The sequence below is a fragment of the Narcine bancroftii genome, chromosome 7, assembly GCF_036971445.1.
Source record: "Narcine bancroftii isolate sNarBan1 chromosome 7, sNarBan1.hap1, whole genome shotgun sequence".
Classification (NCBI taxonomy): Eukaryota; Metazoa; Chordata; class Chondrichthyes; order Torpediniformes; family Narcinidae; genus Narcine; species Narcine bancroftii.
Genome location: NC_091475.1, coordinates 184,086,500 through 184,101,587, shown reverse-complemented (window position 1 = coordinate 184,101,587; position 15,088 = coordinate 184,086,500). Strand labels below are relative to the sequence as shown.

Sequence of the window (15,088 nt, the reverse complement as noted above, 5' to 3'; positions counted from 1 at the left end):
TTATGAAGGCCAATATACCAAAAGCTCTATTTACAACCCTATTCACCAGTAACACAACTTTTAGGGAATAATTATGTATCTGTATTCCCAGGCCCCTCTGTTCTACTGTATTCCTAAGAGCCCTACCATTCACCGTGTATATCCTTTCTTGGTTTGTCCTTCTAAAATGCAACACGTCACACTTGCCTGCATTAAATTCCATCTGCTATTTTTCAGCCCATTTTTCCAGCTGTTCCAGATCCATTTGCAAACTTTGAAAACCTTCTTCGCTGACCACAATGCCTCCAATCTTAGTGTCACCTGCAAACTTGTTGATCCAATTTACCACATTATTATCCAGACCATTGATATAGATGACAAACAACATGGTCGCAGCAGCAATCCCTGAGGCACATGACTAGTCTCAGGCCTCCAGTCTGAGAAGCAATCATCCACCACTACTCTCTGGTTTCTCCCATCCATTTATTGTCGAATACATTTCACTACTTCACCATGAATAGCTTAGTGTCTAACTTTCCTGCTTAACCTCCCATGTGGAACCTTGTCAAAGGCCTTATTAAAGTCCATGAAGGCAACATCCACAGCATTTCCTTCATCAGTTTTCCTGGTAACCTCCTCGAAAAACTCTACTAAATTGGTTAAACTTGACCTACCATGCACAAAACCACATAGACTATCCCTCATCAGTTTCTGCCTATCTAAATAATTGCATATCTGATCTCTTAGAACATCTTCCAATAATTTACCTACTACTGACATCAGGCTCACCGGCCTCTAACTTCCAGGGTTACTTTTGGAGCCTTTTTTAAACAACAGAACAATGTGAGCTACCCTCCAATCCTCTGGCACCACACCCATGGCTGAGGACATTTTAAATATTTGTGCCAGAGCCCCTGCAATTTCTACATTAGCCTCCCTCAAGGCCCAAGGGAATATCTTGTCAGGTCCTGTGGATTTATCCACCCTTATTTGCTTTAAGACAGAAAGCACTTCATCCTCTTTAATCTGTATGGATTCCATAACCTCACTGCTTGCTTTCCTTACTTCCCACAATTCGGTGCCCATTTCTTGAGTGAATACTGATGAAAAATAAAACCATTTAAGATCTCCCCATCTCTTTTGGCTTCATACAAAGGCAACCATTCTGATCTTAAAGGGGATCAATTTTGTCTCTTATAATCCTTTTGCTCTTAATATACAGAGAGAAACCCTTAGGTTTTTCCTAGAGCAGGGTTTCCCAAAATTTTTCTTTCCACTCACATACCACCTATGCCATAGGTATGGGATTACTGGCTACTGGCCACCATCATGTCAACCTTCTACAGGAGCTCCATCGAGAGTGACCCGGCCAGTTTCATCACAGTGTGGTACAGTTGCTGCACAAAAATGAATTGGAGGTCAATTCACAGGACCTTAAGAGTGCCAGAGAGGATCACTGGAGCCTTCCTCCACCTCACACCCCCCCCTCCAATCGATATGATCAAATGGGATCATTGTCTGAAGAGGGAGTGGAAAATTGTTGAGTACCCCTTCCACCCCACGCACAGCATCTTTTAGCTGCTCTCGTTGGGAAAGAGATACAGAGCTAACACCACCAGGCTGAGAAACAGTGAGAATGCTGAATGACCAAAGGAACAGCTCACACTAACCATTCAAGACTTCATATTCACCAAACAATATTTATTTATTTGTATATATTAATACCTGTCATACATATGTATTGTTTGTCTGTATGCATTATGACTGTTTTGAACCGAGGACCAGAAAATGCTGTTTCATTGGGTTGTAACTGTGCGATCTGATGATAATAAACTTGACTTGACTATGCCCTCCTTCCTTCTAGCTTTATCCCTACTTCCTCATTCTGTTGAGCCCAATCTACAAATTCTCGTGAGTCCCATGTGTCTTAAACTGAGGATCAGATCACAATAAGGGACCTAGTGTAATATTTTCCTGAAGTCAACATGGACAAATTCATCAACCATCTTTATTATCTCCTCAAAAAACAATCAAGTTTGTAACACATAAAGTTTGTCACTCTGCATAAAGTCATGCTGACTCTCCCTATTAAGTCTATGCTTTTTCAGATGTGGGTGAATCTTTTCTCTTAAACAATTTCCCTACCACTAATGTAAGGCTCACCATTCTATAATTTCCTGTTTAGTCCATAGTGCCCTTATTAAACAGTACAACAATGTTGGCTACTCTCCATTCCACTGCGACCTCATCTGTGGCTAAAGAGGATACAAAAATCTCTGGCAAGGATCTAGCCATCTCCCCCCCCCACCCCACCCCTCCTTTTACTGTAAAAATTTAAAGAACCCAAAGTACAACTTAGTTCATAAGTCACTGCATCAACTAATTTAACTAAAGATTATAATTGTGGGTGCAGAAATGGTTCTGAAATCAAAGGGTTAAAAGGTATCACCCTTTCAGACTTTGGATGAACTACACCTCCTTATAGAATGAGAACTGAGACTGGTGAAGTTGAAATATTGCCAACAGTTAAAAGCCTTCAATCTCACAAACTAGCATTGCCAGTACATTGAGAGAATATGAACATGCAGAACTAATTACAGGCACACTGAAGATTATGCAAAGTTCAGCATGCTGTGAGAAACCAGAAAATTGCTCTTAATGCCAACCTCAATCGATCAAACAAAAGTTTACACTGATGGGAAATAAACCTTTCTGATTGATCTAATATTCATCCTGTGTGTTCTATATGCATGTGCATGCAGGGTATACTGCATTAATTAAACTAATAATAAATAATGTAACTGATTAAAATCAAAATTAAAGCCACCATATTTAATGAGTTTAACTTCTGATTCAGAAGTAGAGCTCTAAAATACCACACATATCACGTGTTATATCATTGTAGAGAGGTTCAAATTAAATGGAGTTTATGAACATTTCAGGAATTTACATCTTAGAGGTTAAGAAAATCAGAGAAAGCAATTGAAAAGTATCTCCTTAATAATAATGAATTTACTTGATGTACAATTACCCAGATTTTAAAATTCTAAGGTCCTTTTGGCACATTAAATAATCTTCAATGTACCAATCTGCAATAAATATTCACCCTTTCATTCACTAATATTCAATTGAGAAGAATTCTTCTGACTTATACTATATGCAGCATTACAATTTTAAAAAAAATAAATTTATATATAAATTGAAGGAATGCTAAATTATTTTAAAGATTCTCTATACACAAAAGGTCTTGATATTTTGTTAAAGCTCATGATATTTTACAGATCAATTGTTATTTTGCAAAATTTCTTCCACTGATTTCACACATGGGAGGAAAATAACATCACAAAGGCAGGTGTAAAAATACCAAAGCAAAGAAAAACCATACTGATAATTTTTCTGTAATTGACCTGAAATATTAATTTTGTTTCTTCCCATAATGATGCCCCAAATAATGAATATTCATAGCATTCTCTGCTTTTTTCCCCTAGATCTTCCAAACTCTCAGAGCCAACCTATTATTTTTGAAGAGTTGTAACAGAGGAAACAGGGGAGCAACAAATGGCAAGATCCCATGACTGTAACCTGTGAATCAGATTTTAAACCTTAAATGAAAAAATGATTAATGATGTTCTAATTGCACTGATAAATCGTAACAAAAGATGAGCCTTTTAACTGTCTAACTTAGGGGTCTCCAACGTGGTCAATATCAACCCCCCAGGAGTTGATGGGACCATCCAAGGGGTTGATATATGCCAGGGGGTTGAAAGGGGGTCTACAATACTGGAGGAAGGTGGGGCAATTTAATAGAGCACCTATGGCAGTGCTGGCCAAGTGGAGCTTGGTGGCCACCATGTTGTATTTGGATTTGGCTTATATTGTAGTTGAGAGGGATCAGGAGGATGGAAAGAGATATGAGGTATATGCAGTGTCACCACCCACCTCACACCCCACTGGCAGCGACATCTTTGATTGAGTCCATGGTATTCTTAAGAGGGAGGGTGTGCAGCCAGACATCATGGTACATAATGGTATGAATGACATAGACAGGAAAAGGAATGAGGCCCTGAAGAATGAATATATAGAGTTAGGAAGGAAGCAAAAAAGCAGGACCTCACGTTTAAGAATCTCTGGATTGCTGCTTGTGTTATGCACGAGTGAGGGCAAGAAGTTGTAGCAGATGAATGATTGGCTGGACAGTTGGTGCAGAGAACAGGTGTTCCTATTTGTGAATCATTGGGATCTTCTCTGGGGAGGGTAAGACCTGTACAAAAGGAACAAGTTACATTTGAACTGGGAGGGAGCAATATCCTTGTAGGTAGGTTTGCTTGAGCTGTCGGGGAGAATTTAAACTCTCAAAAATCACCCCTCCACCATTGTTCACCAACATCATCCCCAACTGTAAGCCCTTTGCCACCAAAGGTAGACAGTACAGTGCTGGGGACAGGGCATTTATTAGGTTGGAAGTTCAATGGCTACTCAATGAGGGCATCATTGAAGCCAGCACCAGCCCCTGGAGAACCCAAGTGGTGGTATTGAAGAATGTGGAGAAAAATAGAATGGTCATTACGCAGCTGGATCCGTACTCTCTTCCTGCATATCATATATGGTAAACCAAATTGCTCAATATTGGGTATTCTCCACCACTGATCAGCATACTATCAACTCCCTATTCACCAGGAGGACCGCCAGTATATTGGTATTGAGGCAGATGGTGCCTCTACCATTTCCTGAGGGTTCCCTTTGGCGTCACCAACAGGATCTCGGTCTTCCAACAGGAGATGAACCGAATGGTAGACCAGTATGAGCTGCAGGCCACATTCTGGTCAACGTCAACATTTGCGGCCATGACCTGCAGGATAATGACACCAACCTCTAAAAATTCCTCCAGACTGCCAAACTCCTTAATCTTACATACAATACGGCTAAATGTGTCTTTCGCAACCTGCCTTAGCTATCCTTGGCTGCATTGTGGAGAACAGAGTCATTGACCCCGATTCCAATCACATGCACCCATTTTTCAATCTCCCCTTCCCCTCAGCCTCAAAGCCCTAAAAAGGTGCCTGGGTTTCTTCTCTTCCTATGCCCAGTGGGTCCCCAATTATATGGACAAGGCCCACTCCCTCACCAAATCCATCTCCTTTCCTGTGATGTCAGAAGCCCATGCGGCCTTCAGCTGCATTCCAGGTGGAGAGCAATGTGTCTGACTTTGCTCTGGCTGCCACCCTTAACCATCGCCTTCTTTTCCCACACTCTCCAGGTCCCCAAAATGCTACACTACTCTGTCGAAAAGGATGCCCAAGCCATTGTTGAGGGAGTACGGCACTGGAGACATTATCTCGCCGGCAAACGAATTACTTTGTTGACTGATCAACGTGCAGTTGTTTTCATGTTCAACAATCAGCAGCGAGGTAAAATCGAAAATGACAAGATATTGAGGTGGAGAATTGAACTTTCCACCTACAATTATGGTATCTTGTACCGGCCCAGTAAACTCAATGAGCCCCCAGATGCTTTACCCCACAGAAATTGTGCCAGCACACAAATAGACCAATTGCAAGCCTTCCACAATGACCTCTGCCACCCCTGGGGTCACCAGTTCTTCCACTTTGTCAAAGCCCGCAATCTGACTTACTCCATTGAGGAGATCAGGACTATGACCAGAAACTGCCAAGTCTGTACGGAATGTAAACTGCACTTCTATTGACCAGACAGACCACACCTTAACATTGATTTCAAAGGACCCCTATCCTTCTCTGACCACAACGTGTACATCCGCAACATCATTGATGAGTACTCACATTTCCCATTTGCCATATCCCCTGCTCAGACTTGACAACAGCTACAGTCATCAAGGCCCTGCTATATCCATAATGACTGGAGGTCCTCTTTTATGAGTTGCGTCAGTACCTGCTGACCAGAGGCATCACCATGAGCAGGACCACCAGTTACAACCTTTGGGGGAAGAGGCTAGTGGAAAGGGAGAACTCTACCATCTGAAGGCCACCATCCTAGCCTTGAGGTCAGGAGGCTTTCCAGATTCCCATTGGCAAGATGTCCTTCCAGAGGCACTCCTATGTACAACCACCAATGCCAATTCCACATTAAGGAATGTTTTCCATCCCTTGGAAATCTGCTTCAGGGACCTCGCTGCCGGCATAGCTGATGTCCCCAGGACTGGTCCTACTCTGGAAGCACATGAGGAGCCATAAGCCTCACCCACTGGTCAAAAGGGTCTATCTCCTCCATGCTAACCCCTGATGGGCACGAGAACACGGTCTTTGTTCCTGAACGGTTAATGTTCCTGAGATTATTACCAATCACCCTGTACCCCCTTCACATATTGTTACCCATGATGCATCAGGGCCATGGCGTGTTACCCCAGCCCCAGTGGAAGGAATGCTAGACTCTTCGCCATGCATCCACAAAGCCAATGCCGATGACATAGAGGCGTTCCAGACTGTCACATATAACCATATAACAAATACAGCATAGAAACAGGCCAACTTGGCACTTATCGTCCATGCTGAACACTTTCTCCCACCAACCTCACTGACCTAAACTCAACCCGTAACCTTGCATTCCTTTCCTGTCCATATACATATCCAACTTCTCCTTAAATTCTAATATTGAGCCTGCTTCCGCCTCTTCATCTGGAAGCTTGTTGATGTACCATCAATCACTCAGGAGACTATTTACTTGAAAACATATTGACATCCTTACTGTTCGGTTGTCCTGCACTGAGTTGTAGGGGGTTGTGGAACAGCCACCTTTATACAGGAGCCTGTGGGGAGGGCCCACATCTACAACTGGCCAATAGGCATGCTTGACAAGATAATTATACATTACAGTGGTTTACTACATTCACCCCATGTTTTTAAAGAGTCCTGTGGGGTGAAGTGGAACTTACAAAGTTACACATTTACAATTTAAAAGTTCAGCCTATCAGGTGGTCTGGTCGTTGGCTGGGACTGTCGTAGCGGAGTCCTGGATGGTCTCAGGTGCCTGGTCGGATCCATCAGTATTGTGCTGATGGATGGGTGCCGTGCCTGCTGTACCCTCCCTTGGGGCAGAGGCAGGATACCAGAGGTTGGGTGCATCTTGTGCGTTCAATGGTGAGGAACATGTGGGGTGATTGGCAATGGTCTCCAAGGGGCAGTCTGAACGCTGGCACAAGTCCCATGGGAGAGTGCTTGTTAAGTTTCCCCAGCCGGTACAGGATGACACACTTATAGGCTTCACTGCTGATTATTGAACATGACAGTCAGTAAGGTGAATTTCTTACTGGCAAGGTAATGGCACCAGTTGCATGCTGACTCGACAATGGCTTGGGCCTCTTTGTCGACTGAGGAGTGTCGAATCTCAGGGGGGCCCTGCAGGGTGTGTGAAAAAAATGTGACGGGCCTGCCAACCTGATTAAGGGTGGCTGTCAGGGCGAAGTCTGGTGCAGTGCTTTCCACCTGAAAGGGAGTGAAGTCGTCCGTAGTGGGCATCGTGGCCTTGATGATTTCGGACTTGATGCAATTGAAGGCTACATGAGTCTCCTCCACCAGGGGGAAGGACGTGGCTTTGATAAGGGGACGGACCTTGTCTGCATAATTGGGGACCCACTGAGCGCAATAGGAGCAAAATCCAAGACATATCTTCAGGGCCTTGAGGCTGTGTGGAAGGAGAAGCTCCAAGAGTGGTTGCATGTGATCTGGGTCTGGGCCAATGACGCCATTTTCCTCAACACAGCCAAGAATCGCCAGGCGAGTTGTGCGGAACACAGAGGCCTACTCAACTGACAACGCAACCACCTCATGGTCACAGCCATCCTGTGATGCGCCACCATCCTTTCACTCACTAACAACCAAACTACAGCAGTATTGCTCCGTGAAACCCTCCCAACGCTCTCAACCAGCTCCAGCGTACATGCCAGCTCAAATGCTCTCTGCAGGCTGAGTTCCCCTTGCTCCAAAAGTCTCTGTCATGTGTAATTCGACCTGATCCCCACGACATAGGTGTCCTGTATCAAGTCCTTTGTATACTCCTCGGCAGACATGGCTTTGCGTTCACAGGGCCTGGAGATATTCAGTTTCACTCACCGGGTTGTTGCTTTCTGGTCACTAGAAAGTGTCTAGTATAGACAACATTGATCTTACACAGGTATTGCCTTTTGAGAATGTCCATGCCACCTGGTACATTGTGGCATTCTTGATCATGGAGTACACCCGGGTGCTGACCCGGGTACTTACAGTACTTACAGTTTGTCGGGGTCTGATCACACAATGGTAGAGGAGGCCTGCAGGAATGCATCAAAACAGCGCAGCCAGAGTTTGCGGTGATTAAGGGTCTGTGGTGAAACCACTATTGTATATGTAAATGACATAACCTTTTATGTTTGACCCTGCTCTCACTGGCCGGCTCGTGACTCCCCCACTTTATTCCCCATAAAGGCTATCATTCCACAAGTCCACCCCCGAGTTCGAGTCCGGGTCAGGGTGAGCCAGAACCACAAGGGATGCTGTCCATCTCTTGCTAATAAAAACCTTCAGTTCCAATAATTTCAGTCTTTGAGTAATTGATCGTGCATCAATTTTATGAGCAAGATTTTGTTTTCTTCGGAACATGGACAAATACTTGAAGCTGGACCGCCTAGAAATCGACCTGAGAGAACCCGAAGCAGCCGACAAATTCACACTCTGGCGCTGTTCCTTTGAAAGATTCCTCGCAGCTTCTGCATCTGCGATCCAGGACAACGAGGACAAGCCATGGACACCCTGAAAGACCAGTACAAGGTACAGGTGAGCGAAGTCTATGCATGGCATGTACTCCACTCGCACAGGCAGAGACTCGGGGAAATATTCAATGACTTTTTCAGGGCCCTGCAGGAGTTTGCAAGGGATTGCAACTTCCAGGCTGTGAATGCAGAACAGCACACACAGTTGCTGAACAGAGATGCCTGTGTAACAGGCTCTGCTACGATTATGTGAGGCAGAGGTTATTTGAGCAGAAAACACTGAGTTTACCTCAAACAATCAAACTGGCAAACACTCTGGAAATGGCCATCCACAACGCGGAATCGTTCTCCAGCGAACACGCAGCCACCTTGTGGGGGTCAGGGGCGCCACCGTCTTGGGAGGCAGGATCGCATATCCCCTCCCGTCCTGAACTGACCTCTACTGCTATTAGTGTCCACCCAAAGTGCTATTTCTGTGGGCAGGGCAAGCATCCAAAGAAACGCTGTCCTGCCAAGGATGCCGCCTGCTTCAACTGCAGGAAAAAGCAAACCCCAAACCCAGCAAAGCTGCATGCAAATGGGGACTGCCAACTTTGATGGAGTCACTTCCACCATCACTTCTGGGGATCTGGAGCTGACGCTGACATCGGTAACCCTGGATCAACGCAGACCACATCAACTCTCCAGGGCCATGATGGACGTCCTGGTAAACGGCCAGCCCACAGCTTGCCTATTCGACAGTGGAAGCACGGTGAACTTCATTCACCCAAACACTGCACAGCACTATTCCCTTGGGGTGCAGTCCGAGAGGCACAGCATCTCCCTATCTTCCAAATCCAAATCGGCAAAAGTTCGTGGCAATTGTACTGTAACACTGACTATCCAAGGCACGACATACCGTTGTGTTAAGCTCGTAGTACTGACACAGCTTTGTTCACCTGTCCTACTGGGGTTAGACATTCAGTGCAACTTAAAGAGCATCACCATGGAGTATGATGGGTCCCACCCTCCCCTCACAATCTGTAATGAACAGTTCATGGACCGCCTGACCCTCCCTCACCACGTGGCCAACCAACAGCCCCAAACTCAATCACCATATCAGATATGCAGCCTCTCCATGCTCTGGATGTCCCCCCCCCACCCCCAATTGTTCACTAACCTCACCCCAGACTGTAAGCCCATCGCTACTAAAAGTCGGAGATATAGTGTTGGGGACAGGGTATTTATTAAGTCCGAGGTGAAACACCTCCTCACTGAGGGGGTGATAGAGCAGAATACAAGCCCCTGGAAAGCCCAGGTCGTGGTAGTGAAGCTTGGGGAAAACTACGGATTTTCATAGATTACTCCCAGACCATCACCAGGTTTACCAAGCTAGATGCATAACCCCTATCCCGCATATCTGACATGGTGTAATAGATCCTTCACTACAGGGTGTTCTCAACCAAAGCTTTAAGTTTGCCCATCACCAGCTCCCTTTCTGCCCCAAGGACAGGCAGTACACTGCCTTTGAGGAGGATGGTCAACTGTACCACTCCTTGAGAGTACCTTTTTGGATCACAAATGGGGTATCTGTCTTTCAAAGGGAGATGGATTGGATGCTGGATTAACATGGACTGCGAGCCACTTTCCTATGACAAGGTCATCACCTGCGGCTATGACCAGCAGGAACATGGCGAGAACCTCCAAAACTTTCTCCACACCACAAAACACCTCAACCTGACATATAACACAGGAAAGTGCAGGCAAGCACTGCACAATGGACTCTGCGACCCCAAGATCACCCATTTTTTTCACTTAATCAAGGCCCGTAATCTCCCCTATTCCATCCAGACACTGACCAAAAATTGCCGAGTCTGCATAGAGGGCAAAACATGCTTCTACCAGCCTGACCGGTCACACTTGATCAAGGCCACTCGCCCCTTTGAACATCTGAGTATGGACCTGAAATGACCCCCTACCCTCCACGAACTGCAACAGCATCATTGATGAGTACTTGCGGTTCCCCTTTGCCATCCCCTGTCTGGACATGATCACAGCTACCGTCATAAAGGCTCTGAGCAACCTGTTCACCATTTTCGGATCCCCCTGCTACGTCTACAGCGACAGGGGTTCATCATTCATGAGTGATGAGCTGCATCAATATTTGCTGTCCAAGGGCATTGCCTCTAGCTGGACCACCAGCTATAACCCCAAAGGGAATGACAAGCTGGAGTGAGAAAACAGCATGGTCTGGTAGTCAGCACTATTGACCCTAAAGTCCAAAGACCTCCCCATCTCCCAGAGGTCCTCCTTTGTACGGCCACCAACGAGTCATGAGAGACTCTTTATATTCCCCAGGAGATTGGTGTCGGGAACCACCTTACCCACTTAGCTGATGTTCCCCAGGCCTGTCCTACTTCGCAAGCATTTGAGGACCCATAAGTTCAACCCTTTGGTCGAGAAGGTCCAGCTGCTCCACACTAATCCACAGTACAATATCCACATGGCATTCCCGGATGGACGCGAGAATACAGTATCCATCTAGGACCTGGCACTTGTGGGAGCATATGGACCCCCCCCCCCCCCCCACAACCAGCTGACAGGTACACCACCCCAGTTCTCTAGGTCCTTAGTATCCTACCCTCACCACCCATGCCAGCCCGGCAGTTGACACACACACTCCCACTCTCCCAGCTCAACCAAGTACCCCAGCCGGCCTAACCGTGATGGTGCAGCAAGGGTTGACTGAGACCACCACAGACCTCTGGATGGGAACCCACCAGTCACAACACCAAGGAAGGTTGCTGGATGGATTAAACTTATGACGTCACCTGACCACAACCACCCCCCCCCCCCCCCACCCCGGGGCTTCTTTTTAAAAGAGGGGGCTGAATGTGGTGAAACCACTATTGTGCATGTAAATGACATATATATTTGACCCTGCTCTCACTGGCCAGCTCATGACTCCTCCCCTTTATCCCCCATAAAGGCTGTCATTCTACAAGCCCACCCAAAAGACCAGGTCAGGCTGAGCCAACACCACATGGGATGCTGTCCTTCTCTTGCTAATAAAAGCCTTCAGTTCCAATAACTTCAGTCTTTGCTGATCATGCATTAGGGTCAATTTCCAGTTTTTCTGGTTTGAAGATCTACTCCATTGTGCAAAACTTCAAGTGAATTAAATTGATACACCATCAATCACTCAGGAGACTATTGTGGAGAAACCAATATGCTTTAATTCACTTGAGAACATAGTATATCCTTACTGTTTGGCTCTCCTGCACTGAGTTGCAAGGGGCTGTGGAACAGCCACCTTAAAACAGGGAGGGACCACAGGTACAACCAGCCAATAGGCATGCTTGACCAAACAATTATACATTACAGAAGTTTACCACACTTGTTCCACATACCCACTTCTCTCTGAGTAAAGAAGTCCCCCCCTCATGTTTCCTCTAAACTTATGCCCCCTAACTTTCAACGCACGTCCTCTCTTGATTGAAGAAGTCAGAGGTAAGTCTTTAACACAGAGAGTGCATGCCTGGAATGCATTGCCAGGGGTGACGGAGGCTGGTACAATAGGGTAATTTAAAAGATTTTTAAATAGGCATATGGATGGGAGAAAAATAGAAGGTTGTGAGTGTGAGGTAGGGAAAGTAAAGATTGTTGTGGAGTAGGTTTATATATGTCGGCTCAACATCTGGCAGAAAGGTCTGTACTGTTCTGTAATGTTCTATGACTTGGACTCCTCCACCATTGTATGTGGCAATGAATTGCACAGATTCATAACTAATTGAAGAAATTTCTCCTCAACTCCGTTCTAAGAGGACTTCCTTTTATTCTGAGGCTGATCACTTAGGCTCCAGACTCTCCCACTACTAGAAACATCTCCACATGCACTATTTCTAATCCTTCCAATATTCAGTATGTTACGATGAAATCCCCCTCATCCTGCTAAACCCCTGTGAGTATAGGTCCAGAGTCATCAGGCGCTTCTTATATGTTAACCTTTGCATCCCTGGGATAATTCTCATAAACCTCCTCTTGACCCTCTCCAATGCTAGCACATGCAGCTTGAAACTGCTTGCAATACTCCAAATGTGCTCTTAGTCCTCTCAAAATTAATGCCAATATTACATTGCCTTTCTTAGTAACGACTCAACCTGCAAACTAAACTTTAGCAAATCCAATACTAAGACTCCTCGGTCTTTGAACCTCCGCTTTATGAATTCTCTCCCCATTTAGAAAGTAGTCTATTTCTTTATTCATTCCTCCTACTAAAGTGTATGAATATACACATCCTTACGCTACATTCCATCTGCCAAATCTTTGCCCATTCTCTCAACTATCTGTGTCCCTCTGAAGACTCTCTACTACATCAACACTACTTGTCCCTCCACCTATCTTTGTACTATCCACAAACCTGGCCACAAAGCCATTAATTTTGTCACCTAAATCATTTAGTGTGAAAAATAGCTGACCCTACACCAACCCTGTGAAACACCACTGATCATCTGCAGTCAGCCAGAAAAAGCCTCCTTTATTTGCACTCTGCCACTGAGGTTAGATTAAACAGTCCATAATTTATTTCTTTTGCTTCTCTCTCTTCTTAAAGAGTGGAGTGACATTTGCGATCTTCCAGACTTCTGTTATGACTAGTGATTCTGAAGCTTGCAAATGATGTGTTCCAGATTTTCAGCATTATCTCTCGGTTTGGGGTGCAGTCCATCCAGTCTCAGTGCCTTACCTACCTTCAGCCCCTTTAGCTTCCCGAAACCTTCTCCTTTGTAATAGTGACTATACTAACTTCTGCCCTTTGACTCTTTGGAATTTCTGGCACATCCCTGGAGTCTTCTGCAAAATAGTGGTGTAAATACCGATTTAGTTCATCTACCATTTCTTTGCTTCCCATAACCACTTCTCCAATGACATTTTCTTGTGGTCCAATGTCCACTCTTGCCTCTCTTTTACCCTTCATATACCTGAAAAAAATTCCAGTGTCCTCTTTTATGTTATTGGCTTGCTTACTTTCCTATTTCATCCTTTTTCATCCTAGTGCTTTCTTTTGTTGTGTGCTGTTGGTTTTTAAAAGCTCCCAATCCTCTCGCTTCTCTCTATTTTTTTACAATACCGTATGCCCTCTCATTTGCATTTTTGCTATCATGTTTTAAGTTGTGAAACCTGTGGGATTTAAAGCAAGATTATCTGTATATTTAATACAGCAATCAACTGGATTTTATGCTGATAAAAAATGTTAGCTATCTAACGTCAGGAAGTCACAGCCCCTGCTCAATCCCAATTCTATCATGCCATTTTGTCCCTGGGCAACACGACCCAATATTGTTCCCCTTCTTGGCTGGTCCATAGTCCATGTGCTATTGAACCCTTGCCCACCCTTCCCATCCCCACAAATGGTTTCTCAATTTTCCCCAGTCCCTCTGTGATTTCTACCCTTTTTGCTTCACTCCTCTCCATGGAGCAAGCATGTCAAATGGAGAGACTTTCTCTCCATAGATCTCTTCACCAATGTCACTTTTGCTGTTAGCCCAGGAAGCCCAGAAGCATGAGTAGCGTGTTCAAGATGTGTAACTGATTTATATTAAAAGCATTCAAATCATGCAAATAATTTGAGTGAGGATGCCCCAATTTAATGATTATTCTGGTGGCTTCAGATTTTTAAATATTGCAATCTTAATCACATTTAACACCAACAAATGCAATCCAATTTCTAGCCATGGGTTGCCATGTTCCCTCAGCAAAGGCTTTGATTGAATGCAAATAATAAATGTCATAATTCTGTCACAATGATATATACAGTATATAAATGTGTTTGATAGCATTAGTAAAATTAAAATAACCAAAATAATTTTACTCACCCAGTATATAATGGTTGATTTATGATTTGTTTTCAAACTAATCTTACTTTTTTTGCCCCTGCTATGTTGAAATTAATTATAAAAATCATTTACAATAACTTATAGCTTGAGTAATCTGCGGCAGAAATGTAGAACCCCTTTCTCCCCTATGGATAAATGTTTAAAAAGGTAGTTTCAGAACAGGTACTGTTGAAAGATACCTTTGATAGGTCCCGGAAGTTGCCTGGTAGGGTCAGATCCAACTCTTCAGACTCATAGTTTGTAATAACCCAAGGAAACACTGGGTACTGATTTAAGTCATTGTACGTTCGTCCTAGCAAGGAAGACAGAAAAAAAGAATTTTATTTCAAGTATGTTTTGCTTCAAGAATGGAAACTGAAAACATGACTTTTGCATAAATACCTTTCAAAACCCTTGCATTACTCATCAATGCATTGATTGATATTTATGTTAAGTAAAAATATGTGCTGAAACAAACAAACATTTCTTTAATAAAGCAAAAACTACTCAATAATACATTTAGATGTTAGAAATCTAT

General features: G+C 44.3%; 1 protein-coding gene across 26 annotated transcripts in view; it reads right to left on the bottom strand.

Annotated features, from left to right (window-relative positions):
- Window positions 1–15,088, bottom strand: part of nbeaa (neurobeachin a) — a 1,045,297-nt gene that overhangs the window by 150,891 nt on the left and 879,318 nt on the right. For all 26 annotated transcript variants that reach the window (XM_069891655.1, XM_069891654.1, XM_069891651.1 and 23 more), the window contains one exon: window positions 14,751–14,863. In XM_069891655.1, coding sequence (XP_069747756.1) covers window positions 14,751–14,863 — 113 coding nt within the window. The remainder of the gene's footprint in view (window positions 1–14,750; window positions 14,864–15,088) is intronic.